At 52.5% G+C, this 23,842-nt stretch overlaps 1 protein-coding gene across 2 annotated transcripts; it reads right to left on the reverse strand.

The window, feature by feature from the left end:
- Positions 1–17: 17 nt before the first annotated feature.
- ATP6V1B1 (ATPase H+ transporting V1 subunit B1) lies at positions 18–23,701 on the reverse strand. 2 transcript variants are annotated; one of them, XM_028517419.2, is made up of 14 exons: positions 23,483–23,701; positions 16,075–16,130; positions 7,314–7,412; positions 7,050–7,143; positions 6,397–6,474; positions 5,334–5,473; positions 4,340–4,441; positions 3,612–3,709; positions 2,490–2,613; positions 2,180–2,330; positions 1,876–1,958; positions 985–1,089; positions 656–785; positions 18–573 (listed from the first exon to the last, which is right to left on the reverse strand). In XM_028517419.2, exons 1-14 carry the CDS (start codon positions 23,598–23,600, stop codon positions 410–412), a joined length of 1,542 nt encoding a protein of 513 aa, XP_028373220.1. In that variant the 5' UTR covers positions 23,601–23,701; the 3' UTR covers positions 18–409. The 2 variants fall into 2 exon arrangements, with proteins under 2 accessions (XP_028373220.1, XP_035883989.1); XM_036028096.1 differs by having other exon boundaries at positions 7,314–7,443; positions 23,483–23,622.
- Positions 23,702–23,842: the final 141 nt, after the last annotated feature.

Genomic DNA, 23,842 nt, shown 5'->3' on the forward strand with positions numbered 1-23,842 from the left:
TAAGACACTACTGTGGCTGGAGAGAACAGTTTAACCAACCCTGTGTACCCATCATCCCCAGATTTAACAATGACCAGTGTTTTGCCAATCTTGTATTCACATAAGATAAACTCTTCATTTCAATTACTTCTTACCTGGGGGGGAGGGGGAGCTTTTAAAGTAAAAATACAAATGCTCCTATCAGAACAAGAAAAAGAATACAGGTTTGACAATCTGTTCTTTTCCTGTGCCAGAAAGCCAGGGAGAGGGATGGAGCATACATGAGGCCCCGTATAGCTGGTGGGTGCTGAGGGTGGCACAGAAGCGGCTGGCAGGTGAATGGAAGCATGGAGGATGGGGAGGGGTGAGAGGACACGATGCGGAAGGCAGGGGTCCCAGAACCGCACTCTGGATCCAGTTGCAGATGGGTCTAAAATGCAGTGTCGGTCGTGGTGTCCTGGGGCGCCCCCTCGCGGGAGTAGAACTCATCAATCACACTCTGCGGGATGCGCTTCAGCATCTCCTTGGGGAAGATGCGTAACAGCTTCCAGCCCAGGTCCAGCGACTCGAACACTGAGCGGTTCTCATATGGGCCTAGGGACAGAGCACGAGTGTCAGGTTTGTTGTGTACGTAGGTCAGAGGGTTACTGACGGACCACCCCACTGTGCGCCTCACCCTGGTTGATGAAATTCTTCTCGAACTTCTGCAGGAATTCCAGGTACAGCAGGTCCTCCGAAGTGAGCGCCTCTTCCCCCACCACTGCCTTCATGGCCTGCACATCTTTCCCGATGGCGTAGCAGGCATACTGGGGGAGGGGGCAAAATGGGTAGGCAGTCACCTCAGGCTTATCACCTGGGCTCCAGGGCTCCCAATATGGCTGTGATGGGGGGGACCACTTTTGGGGGAGGGGTTACCAGAAGAAAAACTCATGGTCTAGATAGGTCTCAGGCCTTCAGCACCTAAAACCAGCATCCTCACTAGCCCCTGGGTCTGCTCCTTCTTACCAGCTGGTTAGAAACATCTCCATGGTCCTTTCTTGTCATGCCCTCACCAATGGCAGACTTCATCAGTCGAGACAGGGAAGGGAGCACATTGATGGGAGGGTAGATCTGTGGGGGCAGAAGGTGTGGCAGAAGGCATAGTCCCAACTTTCATTCCCTTCCAACCCTGCTTGTCTTCCCTCCCCACCCCGGGGTGCCAGGGGACTAGTCCTCATTCACCCTGTGGAGGAACAGTTCACTACCGCCCTCTTTTATCGCTCAGACATTCTAGGGCTTCAATGTGTAGGTGTCTACACGTGTAAGGGAAGATGACATGACAGCAGTCAATGAAAGGCTCACTATTTCAAAACTTGTGATTGTTTGGACAAAACCAGGTTGAAGCTCAAGTTAATAGCTACAAAGAAAGAACTTGTGAAGCAAAGAGGAAAAGGTCCTAAGGGTTGCATTTAACCTCAGATGGGACAGACACCTTTTCCAACCCACTGGCACATCATTCACCATCTACTTGGGTCAGTTACCCATTGTTTTCAGTTCACCAGAGCAAGTTACTGGAAAGGGAAGAGAGACAGTATTTCTTTAGTATCTACTATCTTCTAGATGTTTTCTGTATGCCAACTTATTTTATCCTCCAAAATGCAACTGAGTGATAAAGTATTATTTTTCCCATTTTAGAAAAGAGAAAACCTAGAATCAGAGAGATGGGCTAATTTTCTCAAATTCCCATAGCCAGGTGGGCTGGATTCTACCCAGACCTGTCTTCTGTCTGTGAACCAGAGTCTCCCTGGGGTGTTACCTCCTGTTTGGGGTGAGCCTTGCCTGGCCATTCTGGATTCATGGAGAGATGAAGCACAGGAGTGGTGGAGAGAGCAGAAAGTGGGTGGGAGGGGACAGTACCTGTCTGTTATGAAGCTGTCTGTCCACATAGATCTGTCCCTCTGTGATGAAGCCCGTCAGGTCTGGGATCGGGTGAGTGATATCTACAAGGAGATTCGCTGGCCTCAGTGTAGATGGGGCCCAGGTTTCCACCCACTCGGGCCATCTGGGTTCTTTTGCCATCATGGGAGTGATAGGAGTGAATAGGGGCAAGGAAGGACAGTGCCTACCCTGATGGAGGAGCTACTGCACATCTATACGCAGTGGGCAGGTGGGAAGGGCAGGCAAGGGGGCTGCAGAGAGCAGTGACAGTGAGGAGGCTCACCATCATTGGGCATGGTGAGGATAGGGATCTGAGTAATGGACCCTCCACGGCCCATCACACGGCCCGCCCGCTCGTAGATGGTGGCCAGGTCTGTGTACATGTATCCAGGGAAGCCTCGGCGCCCGGGCACCTCCTCTCTGGCAGCTGAGACCTGCAAGGTCCATGGGCATTGGGATAAGAGGGCGATGAGAGGCTGAGACGAGGAATGGAGGGCTCAGGAACTATGAGAAATGGAGTGGGGGCAGGCCTGGGTGGGTGAGCTCTGTGCAGGAGCTGGGATGAACCTGACTCCCCTCGGCAGCCAGCTCACCTCCCTCAAGGCTTCTGCATAGGAACTCATGTCGGTCAGTATGACCAGCACGTGCTTCTCACACTGGTAGGCGAGGAACTCGGCAGTGGTCAGCGCCAGGCGAGGGGTGATGATCCTCTCGATCCTGGAGACACGGTCAAGGGTTAGGGAGCCTGTGCTCTGTTGCCTCCAGCACTGAGTGGAAAGTGACCTGGGAAGCTGGGACTGCTCATAGCAGCAGGGGAGTGGACACGACGAGCCCCGGCCCCCAGCCCCCAGGTCAGGGCTGTGGTTCCTGGGAGTGGGTAACTCAGCCAGCGCCCCACTCTCCTCCTGTGGTTCAAGGGCAGAAAGGAACAGAGACTGGGGCAGGGTGAGAAGTTGTGTGAGAGGGGCACAGGCAGGACTAGGAGTGTCTGATGAGGGCGACAGTGCCCTGAAGCTGAGGGATGCTGGCATGTCAGAGGGAGGCAGGTCAGGGCTTCTGCTTTAGCTCCCTCTTCCCCCAGGCATCTGCCTTGGGCCAGCTGGACAACCCTCACTCACTCGGGGTCATCCTCAGAACTCTTTCCTCCCTGGTCCTCTCACTGTTCCCGCGCATGCTTAGTGTGCATGGTCTGTCCCGGCCGCCCCTTCCTGCTTTGAGTGTTCCTGAATCTCCGGGCTCTGCACCCCTGGGTCTCTCCTTCAGTGATGTCATCACAGCCTCCAGGATTCTGTTGCTTAGTTTTTGGGTACTCACAATACCCAGGATAGTTTATTAAAATTGTTTTTTCCTAGCCACTGAACCCCCAGACTTAAGTTCACATTTTCTAAACTTTTAAAGTAGCCATTTTTCTAAACAAATGGTTTCGGGAAATATCTGTTTAGTGGTGACTTTGTGGAAGTGACTCAGGAGGAGGAGCCCTGACTTGGGACAGTGGTTGGACGCAGGTTGTGGGAAGAGCAGTGACTGCAGGTGGCAGGCAGGCTGGCGGTCCAGCTCCCTCTCTTTGTTGGCTGCTCCTACCCCTTATCAGCCTCAAATTCCCCCACCCTGGCCCTAGGCTGCAGCTCTGGAAAATCCCTGGAAAGCACTCTGGGTCTGGAAAGGGCATGAGACCTGCTGCCTGAAGGCAGTATGGGCACCAGGAGAGGACTCACGTGGGGTCATTGGCCAAGTTCAGGAAGAGGCAGACGTTCCCCATGGTACCATTCTGCTCAAAGTCAGACTTGAAGAACCTGGCTGTCTCCATGTTCACCTGGGCACACAACAGGGAGGACTGGAGACGGGACCTGAGGCCTGAGGGCAGGGGTCCAGGCTCTTCCCATCTCTTCTCAGCAAAGCCTGTAGACTGACTGTCTAACCATCACTGGGGATGAAGGTGCCACAGACATTGGGGTGACCCTGGGGCATGAGAAGGCAAGGCTGGCTTGTTGCCCAGTCCTGGGCAGGGTCTCATCAGACCCTCGAAGAGAGATTCAGGCTTCTCCAGGCTGAGCTCTGCTCAGTGCCCTCCTGTGCCTTCCTTGGCCAGCTACTTCCCATGAGCCTTCTGCCCTATCCTTGGGCCTTTGTGTTTGCCTCCCAAAGCTGTCTTGTCTCCTCACTTCCCTAGTTTCCCCACCTTCAGGCCACTCCGGGCTTGCCTTAAAGCTGCCGTGGCCTTTGGGGTGCCTTGAGGGACACGCTGCCCTGGTCACTGGGCCCACCGCACCCCTTCAATCAGTCATGTTCTTGCCTCTCCCGCCAGTCAGGCCGAGACTCTGACAGCTTCTCAAGGGGAAGGACTGTGCTTCCCCCACCAGATGAGGCCATGCCAGGGACCAAGGGAGACGAGGCTGCCCACCCCCAGTGTCCAGAACTTGCCAACCTGGCCAGTGCCTCTTACCCCCATGGCTGCAAAGACGATGGCAAAGTTGTCGTCGTGATAGTCCAGCACGGCCTTGGACTTCTTCACTAGCCCAGCCTGGCGGCAGATCTGGGCAGCAATCTGGGGTGGATGGGTTAGGAGGAAGGATGTCAGAGCCCTCCATGCAGAGTGCCATCGAGGAGGCTGGGCGGGGCCATTTCCCATCAGTTTTCCCTGCCGGGGCCTTCAGTGGGAGGGACCCACAAAGGTGAAAGGGCGACCCCAGGTCCTGCAGCTCTTCTCACAGAGCGGCTGCCCTGATCTGTGGCTACTCAAAGGCTGAGGGTGCCGGTCAGGGGGAGCAGGTGGAATGAGCAAGGGCCTCCGAGGCACAGGTTTGGGGCCGCTTGGCCTTCAGAAACTGTGCCTCCCCGCAGCCTGCTGGGTCTCTCTGGGCTCAGAGCTGCCCCAGGCCTGCGGTGGGCGCAGCCTGCAGCAACATAGGTCAGGATGTGCGTGTGTGGGATGGAGGACAGGCTGCTTCTGCCCTCTGATTACTGAGACCACTTTCAGGGTGAGCTGGGGCACATCTGGGAGCAGCTGGGGGAGGAGCATCTAGAAACCTTGTCCCCTGTGCAGCTCTGGGAGGAACAGGGCTCCGTGCACTTGGTGGCAGGGATAGGGAGGCCTCATATGGCCACGGGGCCGACATGAGAGGGTTCACTCAGTGCAGGGAGTAAAGCTGAGCAGGACCGTCAACACTGGGGTTACCCATGGGCTCTCTTGTGAGTCAGTAAGAGCCCCACTCGCTCGGCCAGAGGCTTGAGGACCTGCCTAGGGACAGTGAGGAGGTCCTGTGGAGCCCTGTGTCCCTGAGTTGCCAGAGGACAACTGCCAGTCTTGATGCTAATGACCCCAGCTCGGCCGACCCCTGCCTACTCAGGGCAGGAAGCCCTCCTCACTCACCTGCCAGCCCCGGCCTCTGCTCTGTCCCTTGCCCTTGGTTGTGCCTGCAGGCTCCCATGGGCCTCACCTCATTGTGGGGGAGTCCAGCCGCGGAGAAGATGGGAATCTTCTGCCCTCGGGCAATGCTGTTCATGATGTCAATGGGAGAGATGCCGGTCTGGATCATCTCCTCAGGGTAGATGCGGTTGTAGGGGTTGATGGGCTGGCCTGAAGACAGAAATCATAAACCTATACTCAAGGGAGGGCAGTTCAAGTCCTTCCCTGTCCTCCCTGCCCCGACCTCGGACTCCAGGGCAGCGCCGTTAACGGAATTCTCTGCCCTGATGGAAATGGGCTCTACAGGCACCGCCTAATGTGGCAGCCCGAGACACATGTGGCTATTGAGCACGTGAAATGTGGTTTTGAAGTGACATTTTATTTCACTTGAATGCATTTGTATTTAAGCAGCCACATGTCCAGTGCCCCCTTGGACGGTGCTACCTTGGAGCACTGGAAGGCAGGTGGGAACCCAGGCTGAGGCTCCTGCAATCAGAGCCGGGGCCCCCCTCTAGATTTACAGGTGCTGTACAGAGTCAGGACGACCTGAGGGTGGCCCAGAGACCTCCTGCATGAGTGGGCATGTGTTCTGTGCTCTGCCTCCAACTTGCTGTGTGGCTTTGAGCCCACCAAGGACCTCCGTGGGCCTGCATCGCATCCTCAGTAAACTGACGTGATAGGACTGGGGCACTCTGGACAGCCTCCCTCAGAGTGGGCGGGAGCCTGGCAGGGCTGTGTCTGCTTGTGCAAGCCACCTAAGCCAGCTCTTGGGGTGGGGATGGGAACCTGGAAGGCAGGAGAGTGATGGTCTTGGGGCATGTGCAGAACCCTGCACATTTTACTGGATGATGATGACATTTTACTGAAACTGGGCATTGAGTGCTGATGGCAGTACTTCAGGCTCTGTGGCTCTCTGGGGACAGAGAGGCCTTTGCTGCTCTCATGTCCCATGTGGTCGGCCGTCAGTCTGATCAGCCCTGATGGGGAGCTCTGGCCTGCTGCCGGGGCCTGTGTTGGTGGCAGAGGTGATGATGGGGTGGGGAAGGTGGTTGAGGGCTGGATTACGGGAGCCTTCAGGGCCTCTAATCACTCACCATTGATATCCAGGAAGTCCTCTGCCATGACCTTTGGTCCCTTGTCAATGGGTTTGCCAGAACCATTGAAAACCCGACCTGGGGATGAGCAGGGGGTGCTGGAGAATCCTCAGGCCCAGCCCTGGGTCTCTCACTGCTGCCACCCCCTACCACATCACCACCAGCTCTCACATTCCCCCTAGATCCCAAATGCCCTGTGTCCCCTTCCCCTCAACCCTCAGTTACCCCCAGAGAGCTGTCTATAGTGACTATCTCCTTTGGAGTTTTCCCTTCTTTCCTGGAAACCTGTATAAGCAGGGCTGTGACCCAGAACAACTACACTAATGGGGGAATTTGGGGCTGGAAGGTGGAGAGGGCCAGTAGAGCAGATAGTGGGAGAACATGAGGGGACATGCTGTCCATTTCAGGCCCACCCCAGATGGATGGCTACCTGCTGTGCCCCTAGTTTACTGAAGATGCCTTCCTCAGTTCTTAAACAGCTGCTGTGTGTCAGGCCCTGAGCCAGGGGTGAGGGTCAAAGGCAGAAGATACCACCCCTGACCTCAAAGAGTTCACAGGTGAAGCAGAGTGTAAACAGGCAGTGACAATGCAGTGTGCTGAATGCTTGGCGGGGCAGAGGGGCCCACCCTCTCTTGTCCCACCCCATCCCTCACCCAGCATGTCCTCTGACACCGGAGACCGAAGGATGTCCCCTGTGAATTCGCAGGTGGTCTTCTGAGCATCAATCCCTGAGGTCCCTTCAAACACCTATGGGACAAGAGAATGAGGCCTCCATTCTCCCATTTATGCCCAGCTCTGGGCAAGGTGCTCTCAGGGAAAGAGGACATTTCCTGTCTCGGGTGGTTATATGATAATGTGGGAACTTGGTGGGTTTATTCATTTCTTCAACCAGCCAGCATCTCATTGACGCCACTTACCTGAACAATTGCCTTGGTTCCAGACACCTCAAGTACTTGCCCGCTCCTCTGAGTCCCATCGGAGAGGGTGAAGTTGACGATCTCAGCATACTGGGCGAACTGGCAGGGGGGAGAGCAGCCCAGAGCAACGCTGAGATCAGCGGTGAAGTTACTGTCCCCTTCGCACCCCTCCTTGATTCAGGCCCAAGCTTCTGTCTCCCCTCTTGTGCTCAGACCCTCTTGGAAACAAACTCAAGGCACTAGGAAGGGGCATGTTTGAATTCTTTTTGGGAGGCAGTATCCTGAATGGGTAGGAGCACCAGCTTTAGAGTTGGAAGACCAGGGCTGGAATTGGGATCCGAGGCTTAGAAGCTGTGTGACCCTTGGAAGTTATATAATGTCTCTGAGCCTTCATTTTCTTGTCTTTAAAATAGGGGTAATAATCATAATATAATACCTACTTCATAGGGCTGCTTTGGGGAGAAATATATGTGGCGTTATTAACTGGTGTCCGTCACCTTGCAACAGCTCGATGACATTCAGTAGCTATTATGGTCGTTTAGGTCTCTTGGAGGGCACCATCGTTCCTGCCCTGGGGACTCCTGGCAAACACACTGGGCACTCTCCAGGAACCAGGTTCCCAATCTTTACCCATGTCCAGAGGAGCCTACAAGCTGAGCCAGGAGAGCAGACGCTGCACACTGACACTGGTCCTCAGCTCTTATCAGCACCGAGGGAGCTAAGCCCTGTACCTGCACTTTCTTCCCAAGGGAGACGAGGGCGAGAATGCAGAGCATCACCCAGGCCCCCTCACCTTGCTGCCCAGATTGCTGGTCTGCTTCAGGGAGTAAGTCACAGTTTTAGTCCAATAAAAATAAGTGGTAATAAAGACAACACCCCTCTCCATAAAGTTTCTAATATGCTAGAAACTCAAAGTACTCTTATAAATACTCCTTGGATATTAGACAAATGGACAATCAAAACTGCAATGACAGACGAAATAGAAAAGACTAAAAACACACCCTAACCCATAGAACACATCAAGCTGCACCAGGTTTTCCGGTCACAGTAAAAGTAAGATAGAAATCAATAATGAAAAGACAGAAAACCTTTATACATTTGAAAATGTAAAAGCATTCTAAATATAGAAGAACTTACCATCAGAATTAGAAAACATTCAGTACTGCACAATAATGAAAAACTGCATATCAACATACATGTGATGCATGTAGAGCTTTGTGCTTATATTAAAAAAGAAAAAAGGTGAAATGTAGAAAGAAAAAGAACAGCATTAGAACTCTAAGACAGTAGGAGAAATAATAAAAGGGCAGAAGTTATTAACACAGAAAACCAACATGTAATAGGGAAGGTCAACAAAGCCAACTAGTTTTTGAAAAGCTTTATGAAATAGATCTCTAGCAACACTGATTTTTTAAAAAAGAGAAAAGTCATGAATAAGTAACTGTTGGAATAAAAAAGTCAAAAGTAGCTATACTAATACTACTAAAAAGATAAAAGGAATTATGAACTATTTCATGCAGTATATTTCAGAACTTGGATGAAATGAATCAAGTGCTGGCAAAATTCAACTCAAACCAAAACCATTTAAAAACAAAATAGAAAGTCAGAATATTCCTATAACACTTAAGATATTCAATAAATATTTAAAAATCTTTCCATGAAGAAAATACTAGTCCAAGGTCATTTTACCAGTGAGTTCTAATGATTAGGAACAAATACTTTGAAGCTTATTCAAGTTTCTTAAAAGACTGGAAGAAAGGCATGGTCTGTAATTCACTGTATGAAGTATGCATGCCATCAATGCTAAAATAAGAATTGTGAGAAAATTATAGATAATCTCACTCATGAATGTGGATGCAAAAATCCTAAACAAAATTTAGCAAACCAAGTTCAGCAAGTTACAAACCAAATAATAAAAGAAAAAAGTTTAAAACGCAAAAAATGAAGATAAACACACACAAATCAAAATAATAAAAACCAGGTTGGGATTATTCCAGGAATTCAAGGTTAGTCTAATATTAGAAAGCCTATTCATGCAATTTTCTTATTTAATAAAAGGGTTTAAAAATCTGTGATCATCTAAAAAAGTTTTAGAAAAAGTTTTTAAAAAATATCCAAGATTGAAAACAAAAGACAAAGAACGGGGGTGGGGGTCAGGGCGCTGAAGAGGGTAAGGGTCAGACACACAGCGCTGGGCGGGGAGGGGACTGGGGTGGTGAGCACACAGCGCAACCTACTGATGAGGCTGTATGAGGCTGTGAAGAATTGTATACTTGACGTTTATATAATATCATTAAAATGTCACCCCAATAAATTTCAATTTCTAAAAAGACAAGAACAAAGCTACTCTATGATAGCAGAGAATAAAAGGAAAATTCTGTAACCCCCCCAAAGTATCTCAAAAACCTACTGGAAATACTATACTGAATGGTATAATGTATAAAACATTCTCTTTAAAATTGGGAGCAAGACAACAACGCCTGCTTTAATCGTGCTGTTCAGCATGCACTGGAGGAACTAGAAAAGTAATAAGATAAACAGAAAATAAAGATTAGAGACAAAACTACAAAGTGAAAAACTCCCCAAATCCTAAACCAATAAAGAGCATAGCACAGCTCACAAAAAAACCTACAGACCCATTTCTTATATAGATGCAGAAATTATAAATTGTTACTCAGTAAATCAATCAGTGTGTTAAATAAATAACAAGTATGACCAAGTAGGGTTTATTCCAAGAACGCAAGCCTAGGTCAATCAACATTTGGGAGTTTTTCAACAACTGACAACATACTTCATAATAATAGGGAGTTTGTCAACATAAATGAAAAGGAAAACTCCATAGGATTATGTAAATAAACTTGAAAGTTGGTTGATAAAGGCCAGCAGCTGTTTCTAATACAATTCTATGTAAAACAGGAGCGGCAGGCAAGTCCTTGAACACAAGACTATTCTCTAAAACCAACATCAACATCCTAGCAGATGGAGAAATTCTAACCCCATTTTCACCTCCAACAAAATTAGTGACACAGAGATGCCTGTATTGCCATTGTTATTTAATTTTGTTTTGGAAATCTTAGTTTATACAGTAAGACAAAAAGAAAAAGAGGAAGAAAAGAGTATACCAAAAACATAAATGGAGAATGTTTTATATTTTTTTTTTTAAGTGGCGAGGAGAGGAGATTGTATTCTTCAAAAATGTTAAAGAAAAGTCTCTTTGGAAATGTTCCAGATTACAGGAGGCTAAACAGACATAAAGATTAAATGCAATGCCAATAGGAAAAGACATAATTCCCTTTACTTTCACATTATATATATATATATATATATATATATATATATATATATCCCCAAGAGGATCCAGTTATAACAAAAACAACAAACTCCAGGATTAATCAGAGAACTTGGCTGTATACAAAATAAATATATCTTTTTCAAACTATAAACAGAAAAGGAAATGAAGAAAAGCATTCCATCCACAAAGCCCATAAAATATTAGAAGTAAACCTAACAAGAAAGGTACAACAAAATAATAAAATCTTATAGAAGGACATAAAACAAGCCTTGAACTAGTGGAGAGAAACACTGTTTTTCAAGACAGAATGACTTACTATCATAAAATTATAAATCCCTTCAAGAGTATATACATTAAACGCATTCACAGTGGATTGTTGTTTCTCCTGGAACTTAAAATGGTCATAACATTCACATAAATGTCTCAGAATATCCAAAAAACAGTTACAGAAAAGATCAGGGATGGAGGACTTGAGTTATCAGGTACTAAAACGCTCTGAAGCTACTGCAGGCAGGTGGGGAGTGTCGGTGGGGGGCAGACAGTGGGCAGACAGTGGAGGAGGGGGCGAGTAGACAGCCCAGAGCTGGGAGCGAGCGGGTTTGGGGGGAGTGTCACAGCACGAGCGTGGCACTTGAGTTCCCAGGGTACAGAGATGACTGAGCAAATGGTGCTAACATAACTGGGTGTCTACGTAGAAGACGCCCACATCAGAAACACAAATACGTTCCAGGCATATATAAAAGACTTAAATATAAAGCTAAACAAACAAAAACCCTAGAAGAGGAACTTTTCTTCCGTATTTTCTTTCTGGGTAATCCAGTTAAAAGCAGGATAAGAGAGATGTCTTAGAAATCCAGAAGCTATAAATGAAAAACTAGAAATATTTGATTGTATAAGCATTTGAAATTTCCGTCTGGTACAAACACCACACACGAGAAACAAAGAGCTCCGACGACTCAGGCTGTACAGCTCACAGAGGAGGGAGTGGGATCTGAACAGCTGGGAGGGTCAGCTCCCCTCTCATCAGGGAAGAGCGAGAGCACTAATGTTCACCTATCTGACAGGCGAAATTAAAGGAGAAAACGTATTCGGGGCTGGCAAGGGTGAGTCCTCTCTTACAGGTTTGGTAGGAATGTGTGAGTTGCCCCACCCTTGCTGGGATAAGCCCCAAACTGTCCATGTCTATTTAAAAATAAATATACACCAGGAACCAGCAATTTATGTCAGGGCATCTATCCTATAGCAATAAAGGCATCCGAATGAAAGGGATATATATGAATGAAACAAATGAATATATATTCATATATATATGAATGAATGAAAGGCATCTGAATGAAAGGGATATATATATATGTAGTACTATCTGTAGCAGCAAAACCTGGAAACATGATGAAGTCTATTAGTAATGGAACTGTTATTCCATAAGACACAGGACATTGCACTATTGCCTACAACACTGCTATCAAGGAGAATGAGTAAAATGTGTATCTATCTGACATGTTTTAAGAGAGTAACACCAATGTAAACCTCTGATATGCATATACTTGCCCATATATAGCAGTACCTTCACATTGGTTATTTCAATAGGTTAGGGGGCAGATAGTTAACTTTATGTGTCTTTTCTTTGTTTCACTAGTTCAAAGGAGCATTCTTAAAATATTAAAATGTAATGAAAATTTGGAACATGTGCACGTGGTTATTCACCATCATCACCATCATTATATCCCCCGCTCTCCACAAACAGGTGAACTTACCACAAACTGGTGAACTTATAGGCGAGGAAGGAGGAGCAAATGGCACAATTTCCCAACTGAGTGCGACCAGCGTGGGGTCCCCTCCCCCAGGGCACCCCTGCTGGAGTCGAACCTAAGAAAGTAGGGTTTGCAGCTCTGATCGTTACTGTAGGAAGCTCTGGCTTGGGTCCCTCCTCGTCCTGTGAAGAGGATGGCTGGAAGGCCACCTGATTCTCCTTCAAGCCACCCCTCAGACCCTTTGAAGTGGGAGTTCTGGGGGAGGGGCTCGACTCCAGAGGAAGGCTCGGTGCGCCGGCGGAGCTGCTCAAGTCCAGACGTTTTCGGCTTCTGAACCACAAGAGGGAGCCCAAGAGCAAGGACTGCGTGGCCTGGGAAAGTTCAGTTAAGAGTCCCCAGCTCTATTCCCTATGCCGCTCTGCCTGGACCTCCCCCTTCCTGAACTCGCCACTGGTCTCATTGTCTGCAGAACGGATGGTGGGCTGCTAATCTCAGGAGGAAAGTTGTTGCACAGGACACAGGCCAGAGTGGGCCCAAAAGAGATCATCAGCCAGTGGGCCCCGCATGTAGAAATCAGGTAGCAGGGTGATAAAAAGCCATTCTTTTAATGTGGGTTTATGTGGGTAGGTAGGATGACAGGAAAGAAGTGGACAGTAAGTGGCACACTGTGTGCCCCTGAAAAATGAAATCAGAGGAAATGAACTTTATATAGCAGAGAGTATAGTCAGACAGTAGGAAGAACTGTCAGAACCATCATCCCCAGCCACGGAAGTCTGGAATCCTTTAGGAAGAGAAAGCCAGACCTCTTGTGTTTCTGTGCTGGGAATTTGTTTGTAGGGAAGGGTGGTCATAGCCACTTAGAGCAGTGAGTTTGGGCGAGGATTCCAGTGTGCCACAGTGAGCTTTTACCCAAGGAAGCCCCTCTCCCAGCCCATACTGAGCAAGCCTGATTCTGTCCACCCTCACTGTTGGTTACTAAAAGCATTGCAGAGAATGGGGATGGCACAATGCAACCCATCTCTTCTGCTGGAGACTCAACTGAGTTTTCAATCAGCCCTTAATGAAGCACAGAGGAGCTGCCGAACACATTTGGAAGACTCGGAAGTTCTTAGGAAGACTGGCAGGAACTTGCACCTTGGAAAATCAGATGAAACTGTGGAAACTACCCCCAGAAAAATGCACAGGCACATGAATGCATACCTCCAAATGTCTGCATACAATTTCAAGGCCCTTATTCCCTGGGCTAAGAACATCCCATCTTAGAACACAAAATTCTCCCCTCAATATTTTTCCGTGTGAGGATGAAGCAAGTTAATTGCCTGTATGATTCCATGTGGACAGAAGGTGGCGCTGTAGAAGAGGAATTGTGGCATTTTGCTCAAACAACCCTAGAACAGGGAAAGGGGTGTGAGGCAACGGAGAGGGACAACAAAGGTGCCTTCTGACCTTATGAGACTAAAACTACCGATTCCTTTCCGTCCCCTTGCAAGCCCAGGGTTCTCTGGGTGTCTCCGTCTCCCAGTTATTCTGTTCTGCAAGAGTACCAGATGCACGCGATCATCACAGAATCATAGGTCTGGGGGTCTATTTCCAGTTTCCTTGTCCAGCCCCATTTTACAGTTGAGAACATGGGCCTCTGCGTGGGTACTGCCTCTCCATAGGGCACTGTGGCCTGCAGACTGACAGGCGCAGCAGGGAGTGTGATGGAGGTGGGCGAGGGGGCAGGGCATGGCACCAAGGGTTTAATCAGGACTCTCAGCACTTCTGCATTCCAGGCAGCACTATCGCTAGCCCTGGAGGAACAGTAATTATACATTCACCTGATTTGACCCTCACAGCAGCTCTGTGATCACTTGAGAGGTGAGGAAACAGGGATTTCCCATCCTAGACAGATGGCTCTCACACTTCAGGGAGCATCGGATCACCTGGGGGGCTTTTAAAAAGACTTTTGGGCCTCACACCCAGAGTTCCTGATTCTGTCAGTCTGGGATAGAGCCCAAGGACCTGTGTTTCTAACAAGTTCCCAGATGGTGCTGATGCTGCCGATCTAGACCCGACAGGTTGGTGCAGAAAGGGTGAGGTGGAGCTGGGATCGAAAGTCAAGAAGCCTGAGTCAGACTGTCTGACCCCGACGCGGACACACAACTACTCCGCCACCCCTCCCCCCAGGGTGTCCGCAGCATCAGTGGGTTGAACAGTAATGTCCACTGAGTGTGGAATCTGTTTTCCAGGAATGAGTGGGTCTGATTTCTTTAATGTAGTTGGCTCAGGTTTTGACATGTCCACATTAGTCATGTTAACACTTATTTATTCATCCATCTCCTTCACTTACTCACTCTTCCTTTGAACAAAGCGAGCACGCACCATGGGCTGGGTGTTCAGTGAAAGTGTGGTGTGGGGCTCTAGGAGCTCAGGACTGGTGCAACGCCACCCATGCCCAGTAGGAGGGCACAGTGAGGGTTGGGCCAGGAAGGAGACATGTGGCCAAGCTGCCTTGATGGTGACCAGCTGCCTTGATGGATGGGATGCTGACCACAAGGCAGTACACAAAGCTGAGAGCAGGGGACCGGCTCACTGCCAAGGGGGCTGGGAGCCCTCCCAGGAGGGGGTAAGCTGTTGGCTGGCTCTGGGGGTGAGTCAGATGGAGGGCATGGAGGAAAGGTAGTCAAGGAGGCAGAGGGGACAGTACGTGCAAAGGTCCTGAGACATCACATGGCAGCTACAGAGACACTGTGGGTTTCTAAGTAGACAAGGGAGAGTGATAAGACGTGAGAGTGGAAAGGTATGCAGGGCACCAGGGAGCCCTGAGTGAGTCTGAAGCAGGGAGTGGAGAGGTCAGGGCTGCATGGCTGCAGGGTGGTGGATGGGAGGTTGCCAGGCTGGGGTCCCAGAGGCCCTGGCCAGGATAGAGTAGTGCAGGGGGGTGGGGTAGAGTGCTGACAGAACATGTGCCCTGACAGAGTGGGGAGGGAGGAGTCAAGGGTGGCACTCAGATCTCCAGTTTGCCCACCTGGGAGGTGGGATAGGAGGTGGGTGGGGAGGAGGGGGGAAGGGGTGGTGGGTGCAACTGCTAGGTACAGGGCCCATACCCTTGCAGGGCTCCTTATGCCTCAAGAATCCCTCACCATAGGACTCAAAATACTGCCAGTGTCTGCCAGGGTCCTGCAGTTCCCCAGGGGACACAATGTAGCCTGCATCTCATTTCCATTCCCTTCCGCCAGGCCCACTTCACTTCCCACCCCAGCTGCTGGTTCTCAGGCTGAGACATTCCAAAGGCCTTTGAAAGCCTCCAGCTCTGCAGAAACGTTAGCTGGTGGTGATCTGCCGCCGCCTCCCCTTCACTTTAGAAGAAGAGCTGTGAGAGTGGCAGTGGGAGTGTCCAGCCTTCTGAGGAAGTTAGACACAGCCTTTCTGCTGATTTGGAAAGAGGCGCAATAGCCTGGGTCCCCCAGCTCATGGGTGATAGTGCTCCCCGAAGGCCCAGAGTAGGGTCCCCACTAAAAAAGCAAGAAGGGAGAACCTCGAGTGGCTGGGAGACAGCTGCAGAGGATGATGGGGGGGGCAGGTGGCAGGGGATTGGAAAGAACAGGACAGGACAGGCCCTTGGGGGCCATCTAGGGACAGGACAATTTAGAAGAAATTCTGCAAATCCTGCACCTATGGGGCTAGGGAGTCCTGGGATTTAGCCTTGGAGCCTGGGAAGAGATGGGAGTCTTACCTTGACCTGGTCCAGCACCACCAGGGGCCCATTGACGCTGCACACAGTCCTGTAGGCTGGGGGAGGGGTGGGAGGGTGAGGGTCTTACACCTAGACACAGACACAGACACACACACACACACACACACACACACACACAGAGGAAAGCAGCGGCATCCTCCACTGGCCCTCCCTCCCCTCCCTCTAACACCAGCCTCATCCCCTCCCGGGCCTGGGCCGTCAGAGTCATTAGCTGTGACAGAGCCAGCCACCATTGCTGTAAGGGTCGTGCCCCTGCCTGCAGGACTCCCCGCCGCCTCGGACACCTGCAGGAGGCTGGGGGAGGGCCAGGTCGAGGGCAAGGCCCCTCAGAGTCTCCCCTCCTCAACCGCGCAGAGGCCTTTCTCATCCTTGAGGCTGCTTTGCCCTGGCCTCAGCCCCTCACCCACTCCCTCCTCTCTGACCCGCAGTGTTTGCCAAAAGCTTCTGGCCCCCACGGTGGCGGAGAACCGCCCTCCCCGACCTTCAGCAGGACCACACTTCTCTCCATCGCCCCACACTGATTGAACCCTGTGTGTGTAGGGGGTGCAGGTGTCAGTGAGAAAAGCCAGCCAGCACCCCTGCTCTGCCACGGGGCCCTGCCGCGGAGGCTCCCTGGCTCCCCAGGCTCACTGGGTGCCCGTGGGGGAGGGGAGAAAGCGGCAAAGAAGGGGGAGGCACAGAAGGTCTCAGTCCTAGTGGCTGCAGAGATCCGCAAATGGGGACATGAGCTCTGCTTACCGGGAGTGATTGGATTACACATCAGGAAATACTTCTGGACGCCAGTGTTGCCCCACCCCTCCTAGAAGAAGCCATGCACTGGCAGGCAGGAACCCTGTTTTGGTTCCTCTAGGGGCTGGCTGAGGGGCCCTGGATCCTCCCCGCCCACATCCCTGGCATACTGCAGCCCCTTGCTGGGGTCCTTGTAAAGCACCACTGAGACAGCTGAGGGACGGAAGTGGGCAGGGCAGAGTGTCTGTGAAATCTTGGAGGCACTCACAGGCTGGGAGGGTGTCCCAGGGGAGAGTGGTCCAAGCATCCCTTTCACCTCGCCTCTGTTCAGGCGAGGAACAGAGGGCCCAGGGTGACACAGATGCTTGTGGCAGGGGAGAGGCCGGGGGCCCTCCCTTTGTCTCTCCCATCAGACACACTGGCTCCCAGCCACTTGCCCTCTGCTTGTAGGCCGGATGGTGCCAAGCCATACCACACCAAGGGAAACGATATCCCCGCTCACGCTCTCCCCAGTGGTCAGACTCCTTATTTTTGTGGATGTAAGTCCCTCTGATTGGGTCTTGGGCTAGGAAGACACACTGGGCAAGGGTATTTTTGCACAGATAATTGCAGGGCTTTTCTGAGCTTGAAGCTGATGAGGAGAATTTTAGAACAGGAGGAAGGCATTAGGAGATAAGCTCTTCTTGGGCCTGGAGCAGGGAGGGGACTCCCTCATGGTCCTGCCCTCAAACTGGCAAACCACAGAGCCACTCTCTCCTCTTCCCTCAGCCAGGAGGCACCCCAACTTCCATCAGAAGTCAGATGCTGGAGGTGACTGCTCTTTGGAGTGAAGGTCCAGTGCCTCCCTCTCTTTCTGGCCTCTCTATCCAGTCGGTTCTGGAGTCTCCCGTCTTGAAACCACCCCCTCAGCCCCAGTCCCTCTCCGGCTGCTGCCTCCACAGCCCAGTTTCTCACAGGCAGACGCCGGGCTCTCTTCCTTTCCACCTTCCACCCAACTCTCGCCCTCTCCACTCTGCCTGCTCTCTAGGCCACGTGTGGCTTGTGAGTTGCTAAATCTAAAGGGACCAGAGCCTGGAGGCACTGTCCTCTACAGCTCCTGGGAGGCCCTGCCCCTCCATGCCCCTTACCCCACCTCTCTGGCTGCTCCTCAACGTACTTGGAGGACCTTTGGGAGTTGGAGGGCCTCAAGGCGGGGACCTGGCTCTGGACTTCTCACTCTCCTTCCCCTGGATGATCTGCATTTCCTTCCCCCTTCCCTTTCTTTCTTCAAGCATGTCTATCAGATGTCCTATGGGTACTGACTAGGCAAATATCGGTGGCAAATAAAACAGGCAGCCTACAGTTAAAAAGAGGGGCTGAAGATCAAACAATTCAATTACAAACCACAGTAGGTGCTGTGAAGGCAGGGGACAGGGTGGGTGGGAGTGGGTGGGAAGCCTGGGCACTCAAGAGGAAGCACGCACTTTTCAGGAAGGGCCATTTGAGCTGAGGCTTCTCGGTCAGGGGGAATCATCAGCAGCCCCCCCCCCCGCCCCCTGGGCAAAGGGCACATCTGGCAGAGGTGAGGAGGCCCAGCAGCGAGAAAGAACTTGGTGCCTGCGGGGAACAGAGGAGGGCAGTGTGGCTGGCCTGCACAGGCTCACTTCTGGGGTGCAGGAGGACATAGTCCCAGGAGACATGAGAGCAGGGGTGTCTGCAGGGGTCACTGCCGAGTCCCCACCTCTTAGAAAAGTGTGGGCACATGGTAGACACTCAGTAAGTATTCACTGGGTGAGTTATGGAAGGTGTTACCCAGACCCACCAGCTTGGCCCCGTATTTCCCACATCAAAACCCACGTGTGCCCCCACCAGCGCTTCCCTAGCCCCACGCCAGATGAGGGCTCGCTCTCCTGGCCCCTGCCACTCCCGTGAAGACAGAGGGTGGACAGGATGAGAGAGAGGATGCACAGAGCTAAGGTGGGGGCACAGGAAGACCCCGATGAGGGGGCAGAGCAGAGGCTGCAGCATCCCCGTCCCCACCACCAAGAAGGACACGTGCCAGGCAGCCACTTGGTGTCCCTCTGGCTTACCTGGTATTTCGATAAAATTCTCTGGATTGCCAGAGCAGAGTGGAGCAGGTGAGCCCAGCAGAGGAAGGACAGGGAAGCAGGGAGGAGGGAAGGGATTGTGGGAATGCCAGAAAAAGCACAAGGGTGGGGAGAGTGTCACATTTAAAAATGCCCCAGAAGAGCTGGCATCTTGCTGTCTGGCCCTGTAGAGAAAATATCAGACCACCGAAAAGGACTGAGACAGCAGAAGGAAGACCCAGGGTGGGTGGGCCTCACAGGGAGGTGGGCTGAGAGAGGGGGAAAGGCCTGAGGTCCAGAAAGTCCCAGGGAACCATTTCCAGTTCTGCCAGAGGGACAAGCCTTTCTGCTTCCTCCTTGTGTCCACAGTCGGCTCCCCTCACTTCACAGCTTCTGTCATGTGAAATCCTCATTAACCCTGACATCCAACAACTCTACCTCGGGAGTAGAGCGTCCAAGGAAGGCCAAGTGGTGACGGTAATGGGCACAAAGAGGGGGTTGGATCTGCCACCCTGCCCCCAGCCCTCACAGAGAAGGGGCTGGTTTGTGGGGAGCCTAGGGGCCCGGACAAGTGCCTGCCTGCAGTGGAGCCAGGCCATGGGGCTGCCAGCTGCTCAGTTCTGTGCCTGCCCCGGCCCGGGCCGCACGGCTGACCAGCATGCACTCTCTGAGACCCTCGTCTATTCACTGTAACAGCCTGGTCTACAAGCTGCCTTCCCAGGCCTCCAGCAGGCCCTGGGCCGGCTCCAGTGGGCCTCATAAATAGCTGCTGGATGAATACACGACTCTGTGGCCCAGCCGTCACTGCAGATAATCAGTTCTGTTGCTGTTTCTGTTCAGCATCTAGCCATTCACATCTTTTAAAGCTTTGCCTTGGGCTGCAGCCAACTGGGTCCTCTTGCCTTTGAAGTTGCACAGTGCTCCAGGCTGCACCCTAGGGGGTGTCTTGTTCTCCAACTTGTCTGTTCCTTGAGAAGACAGTCTTTCCCCTCTGACTAGGGTGTCCTGCCATCAGACTAGTCTATGTCTCTTCTTAGAGGCTGCCTGGTTTGGATGCAGGCAGGGTGGTGGCTGAGCAAGGATGGTGTCCTTGACTGGAAGCCAGGCCTTGGTTTGTGCCCACCCCCGACTGTGCCTGTTGTGTCCACAGCATGGAGTGGCAAAGTGGGGCCCAGAAAGTCAGCTGATTTCCCTGGGGCACACCACCGGTCAGGACAGTATCCTGTGGCACCCATGGAAAAGGTCACTGCCCTGGCCCTGGGACACACCTGTGGCCCCGGAGAGGCGGAGAGGTGAAGGCTGGGGACAGCACTGGGCAGAGTGCTGAACCAGAAGACCCTGGAGGGGCACTTCCTCAACAGGCCTTCCTGAGACTTTGCAGACTCTCCCTCCAGCTGCCCTGCCCACCCACCCCCTTTCCATTGTCCTAGCTGACACTTTGGGTTGCACTTTGGGCTGCAGGCCCGTCCAGCCCCTCCCTGACCCTGTCTCCTCGCCCGCCTTCCTTGTCAAAGGCTCGGCAGGGGGCTCCGGCAGCCCACTAATTAGGACGGCCCAGCCACACACCTGCAGCGTCCTGGGAGAGGGCTGAGGCAGGCGCCCATGTGTGAGGCCAGGGTGGGGGCAAGCCTGGGGCAGCAGGTCCCTCACCTCCTCCCTGATCCTGCTGAAGGAATTAGGGAAGGGGGGCCAAGGGCTGGAATCTGAAGGTTCTTAGAATCAGCTCAAGACCCTTGTGGGGTGGAATCTCTCAGTGTAACCTCCCGTGCCCTTCAGTTGAGGGAACTGAGGCGGCCTGTGCTATGGCACTAAAGCCCCTGGGCAATCTGACCCGGCTGCATCCCTCCAGCCAGGCTGCCAGTCTGTCCATCATAACTTTTGCTCATGCTGTGCCCCTCACCCTACCAGCCTAGCAACTCCTGCCCCATAAGACCAAATAAAGCCATGCCATGTCCTTTCCTTGGGGAACAACTCTAGCTCCTAGGGTGGCAAAGGGGTCCCTTATTTCCATGAGTGGATATGGCTGGGGTTCACTCTCCATTCAGATTTCACCCTGTCCCCACCTTTCTGGCCCACTCCCTCCCCAGCCATTGCAGTGCCTCAGGCCACCTCCTCCTCCAAGAAGCCTCCTGGACTCACCTCACTGGCCCAGTGAGCTCCGGGGCTAGGAGCCAGCTGCCCTCTTCCTAGCCTCTTTCCTTCTCTACACAAAAAAGTTCTCCTGTCTGGCCTGGCCAGGTGGCTCAGGGGGTTGGAGCATCATCTCATACACCAAAAGATTTCTGGTTCTATCCCCGGTCCGGGAGTTTATGGGAGGCAACCAGCAATGGATGGATGTTTCTCTCTCTCCGTTCTCTCTAAAATCAATAAATATATCCTTGGGTGAGGATTAGTTTTTTTAAAAAGTTCTCCTGCCTGGAAGTGATTAGAGACCCCCTCCCCCAGTAGAAGGCCAGACTACTGTGGAGGGCAGAGAGGACGCTGGAGTCCCGCCTCCAGCCTCTGTGGGGGGCAACTCCAGGTTTTTCGCCTCAGGTTCCGGAGAAGGAAAGGAGGGGAACTGGCGAGAGCTGCAGGTGCCCTGCCTGCCCTGGGCGTGGGTGGGTGTTAAGGCTGGGCTAGGGCTGTTTCCTGGGTGTATCCTGTGAGGACACCAGTGTGTAGCAAAAGCGAAGGTGGTGGCCTCTGTCACTGCAATAACATCTTTAACATACCTGTGGAGACCAAAGTGGCTTCCCCGACACTAACCTGGCCCCTGGGTCAGCTGTTGTGTGTGAACACATTTGTCTGGTTGGGGATCACATAGAGCAATGAGCTTGCAAACCTGATCGGGGGCAGGTTTCCTGCCACCCCTGGGTTCCAGCCCCAGTCAAACTTGACTGGAGGCTTGTTGACTATAAATAAGGAACTGGCTGGGAAGTGGGGGTGCAACCTGCAGGTTCCTGGGTGGGCACATTCCAGGGAGAAGGAAGGCAAAGCATGCAGGTCCAGGCCCCAGACCCCACACCCCACTCAGGACGCTGGCAGCTCTCCTATCCCACAGGGAGGAGGGGTGCTGGGGAGGGACTGCAGGGGTGGGCCATCACTCAGGCCTGGACCAGAGTCAGCCAGCTCCTCTCAGATCTCCAGGCCTGGGCTCTGGACCCAAGATGGGGGGCCAGTCACTACATATTTCTGGGCCTCGGGGACCCCTTCTTGCCCCAGGGGAGAATCTGGGCCTCTGTCCTCTGCACCTCCACAGGCTCAGGCTGGCAGGGCCACTCCTCTTTTCTCCATAGCTGGAATATAGTCCACCCCTCAGGGCCAGCTTGGGCCTAAGGAGGTGCCTCACACCCCCTGGGCTCCTCTTGGGGCTTCACTCCCAAGTGCAGACTAAGCTCTCAGTTGCCCTTTCAGGTCCTTCCTCACCCCCCCCCCCCCCCCCCGCTGGAGAGGGGGGGAGGGGTGGCTGTGCTAGGCTGGTTTCTCCCAGTACACACCCTGTTAACAGCCTCTGGCTCACCTCAGCTAGTGCTGGACAGGCCGGTTTCTTCCAGTGAGCTGGGCTGTCTGAGAATTCTAGAATTTGCCAAGCCAGGGAGAATGACCTTGGACTAGGAGAGACGGCAAGGGCAGAGGGCTTCCTTTGACCCTGGGGGCCTTACCAGGTTTTCTGTCCCAGACTTCTGGACTTGGGCCACCCCTGCAGGACAGGCACTCAGGCCACCACAGGGACACCTGCTCTGAAGCCTACACAGGCACACTCCAGCACACACGCCTGTACCCCAGACACCAGGTGCTCCCTCCCCTCAACTGCACACATACAGATGTGTGACGTCACCTGACCACACACTTACCGTGTTCTCCCTGTGAGCACACATGCTTGAGTGCACACGCACACACACACACACACACCCTGAGTGTGCAAGCATGCACACAGTTTCCCTTTTTCACACTTTGTCCAAAATGACACATATACCCACATTTCCTCACTCTGATCACACATACTCAGGCTGTCACACACACCACACAAATCCTCACCCAAGTAAAGATGGGAACACACACACTCAGGCACATGCTTTGCCTCGTTACTTATACACACAGACATCCTCCCCCAGAATGCACACGTGGAGTGCACACATCGATATGAACACACAGTGCCAGCCAGTTCCCCATCCCGGGAATGCACACACACTGTATTGCTACATATGCCCCAAGAACACTTGATCATATATTTCCTCATGCTGAGCGTTCTAGTGCACACACGCACATACCCTCCCCCACCCCCCACCCCCATACACATACACACTCTCGGGCAGAGAGCTGGGAACTGTCTCTAGACTTGGGGTCTCCACACAGCAGCAGAGTGATGACAGGGGAGTTCCTGTAGCTACTTGCCTGTCCTCTCCTCTGGGGTAGCCTGGGCTGGGGACCCCCATCTCTCCACCAACAGAGATGGCCCCTGCCCAGGTAGCCAATGGCATCATTCTCCTGGACCAAAAGCCCTGTAGGTCTTCCCAGTTGTCTGGTCCATCTCTTTCCCCGAGGCTAAAAAGTAGGGCCTGTGGACCCAGCAGCCCACCCTAACCTCACCCACTGGGGGTCATACTCACTGACACGGGGGTGGGTGATGTAGTTTCGGGTGACCGCCTGCATGTGCTCACGAGCTGCGCCCAGGTTGCAATCACTGCTGGGGAGCCCCCCAGGCCTGCTCTCTACCTTCGTGGCCATGGTGAGCTGGGGGCAGAGTGCCTGAGCCTGCTGAGATAGGTCCACCGCTCCAGGCTGAGCTGGAACTGGAGAGAGCTGACCAGCCTGCCCCTGCAGTCACCCCTCCCCTCTCCTCTCCTCTCCTCCCACTAGTCATCTATAAACAGGGAAACTTGGTTTCCTGGTGCAATTCCAGATATGGGAGGTGCCCTAGGCCACCTGAAGCAGGAAGATGGGGGAGGGGAGGGGCAGTGGGGTCTGGC

This window comes from Phyllostomus discolor, chromosome 6, assembly GCF_004126475.2.
Source record: "Phyllostomus discolor isolate MPI-MPIP mPhyDis1 chromosome 6, mPhyDis1.pri.v3, whole genome shotgun sequence".
In the NCBI taxonomy this organism is placed as follows: Eukaryota; Metazoa; Chordata; class Mammalia; order Chiroptera; family Phyllostomidae; genus Phyllostomus; species Phyllostomus discolor.

Excerpts from the sequence above, each read along its gene's own strand:
- ATP6V1B1 (XM_028517419.2), bottom strand. The coding sequence starts at position 23,600 with ATGGCCACGAAGGTAGAGAGCAGGCCTGGGGGGCTCCCCAGCAGTGAT. Across the intron at positions 7,144-7,313 it reads GAACCAAGGCAATTGTTCAG|GTGTTTGAAGGGACCTCAGG; the intron begins GTAAGTGGCGTC and ends CTTGTCCCATAG. Across the intron at positions 1,959-2,179 it reads CCTCACCATGCCCAATGATG|ATATCACTCACCCGATCCCA; the intron begins GTGAGCCTCCTC and ends ATCTCCTTGTAG.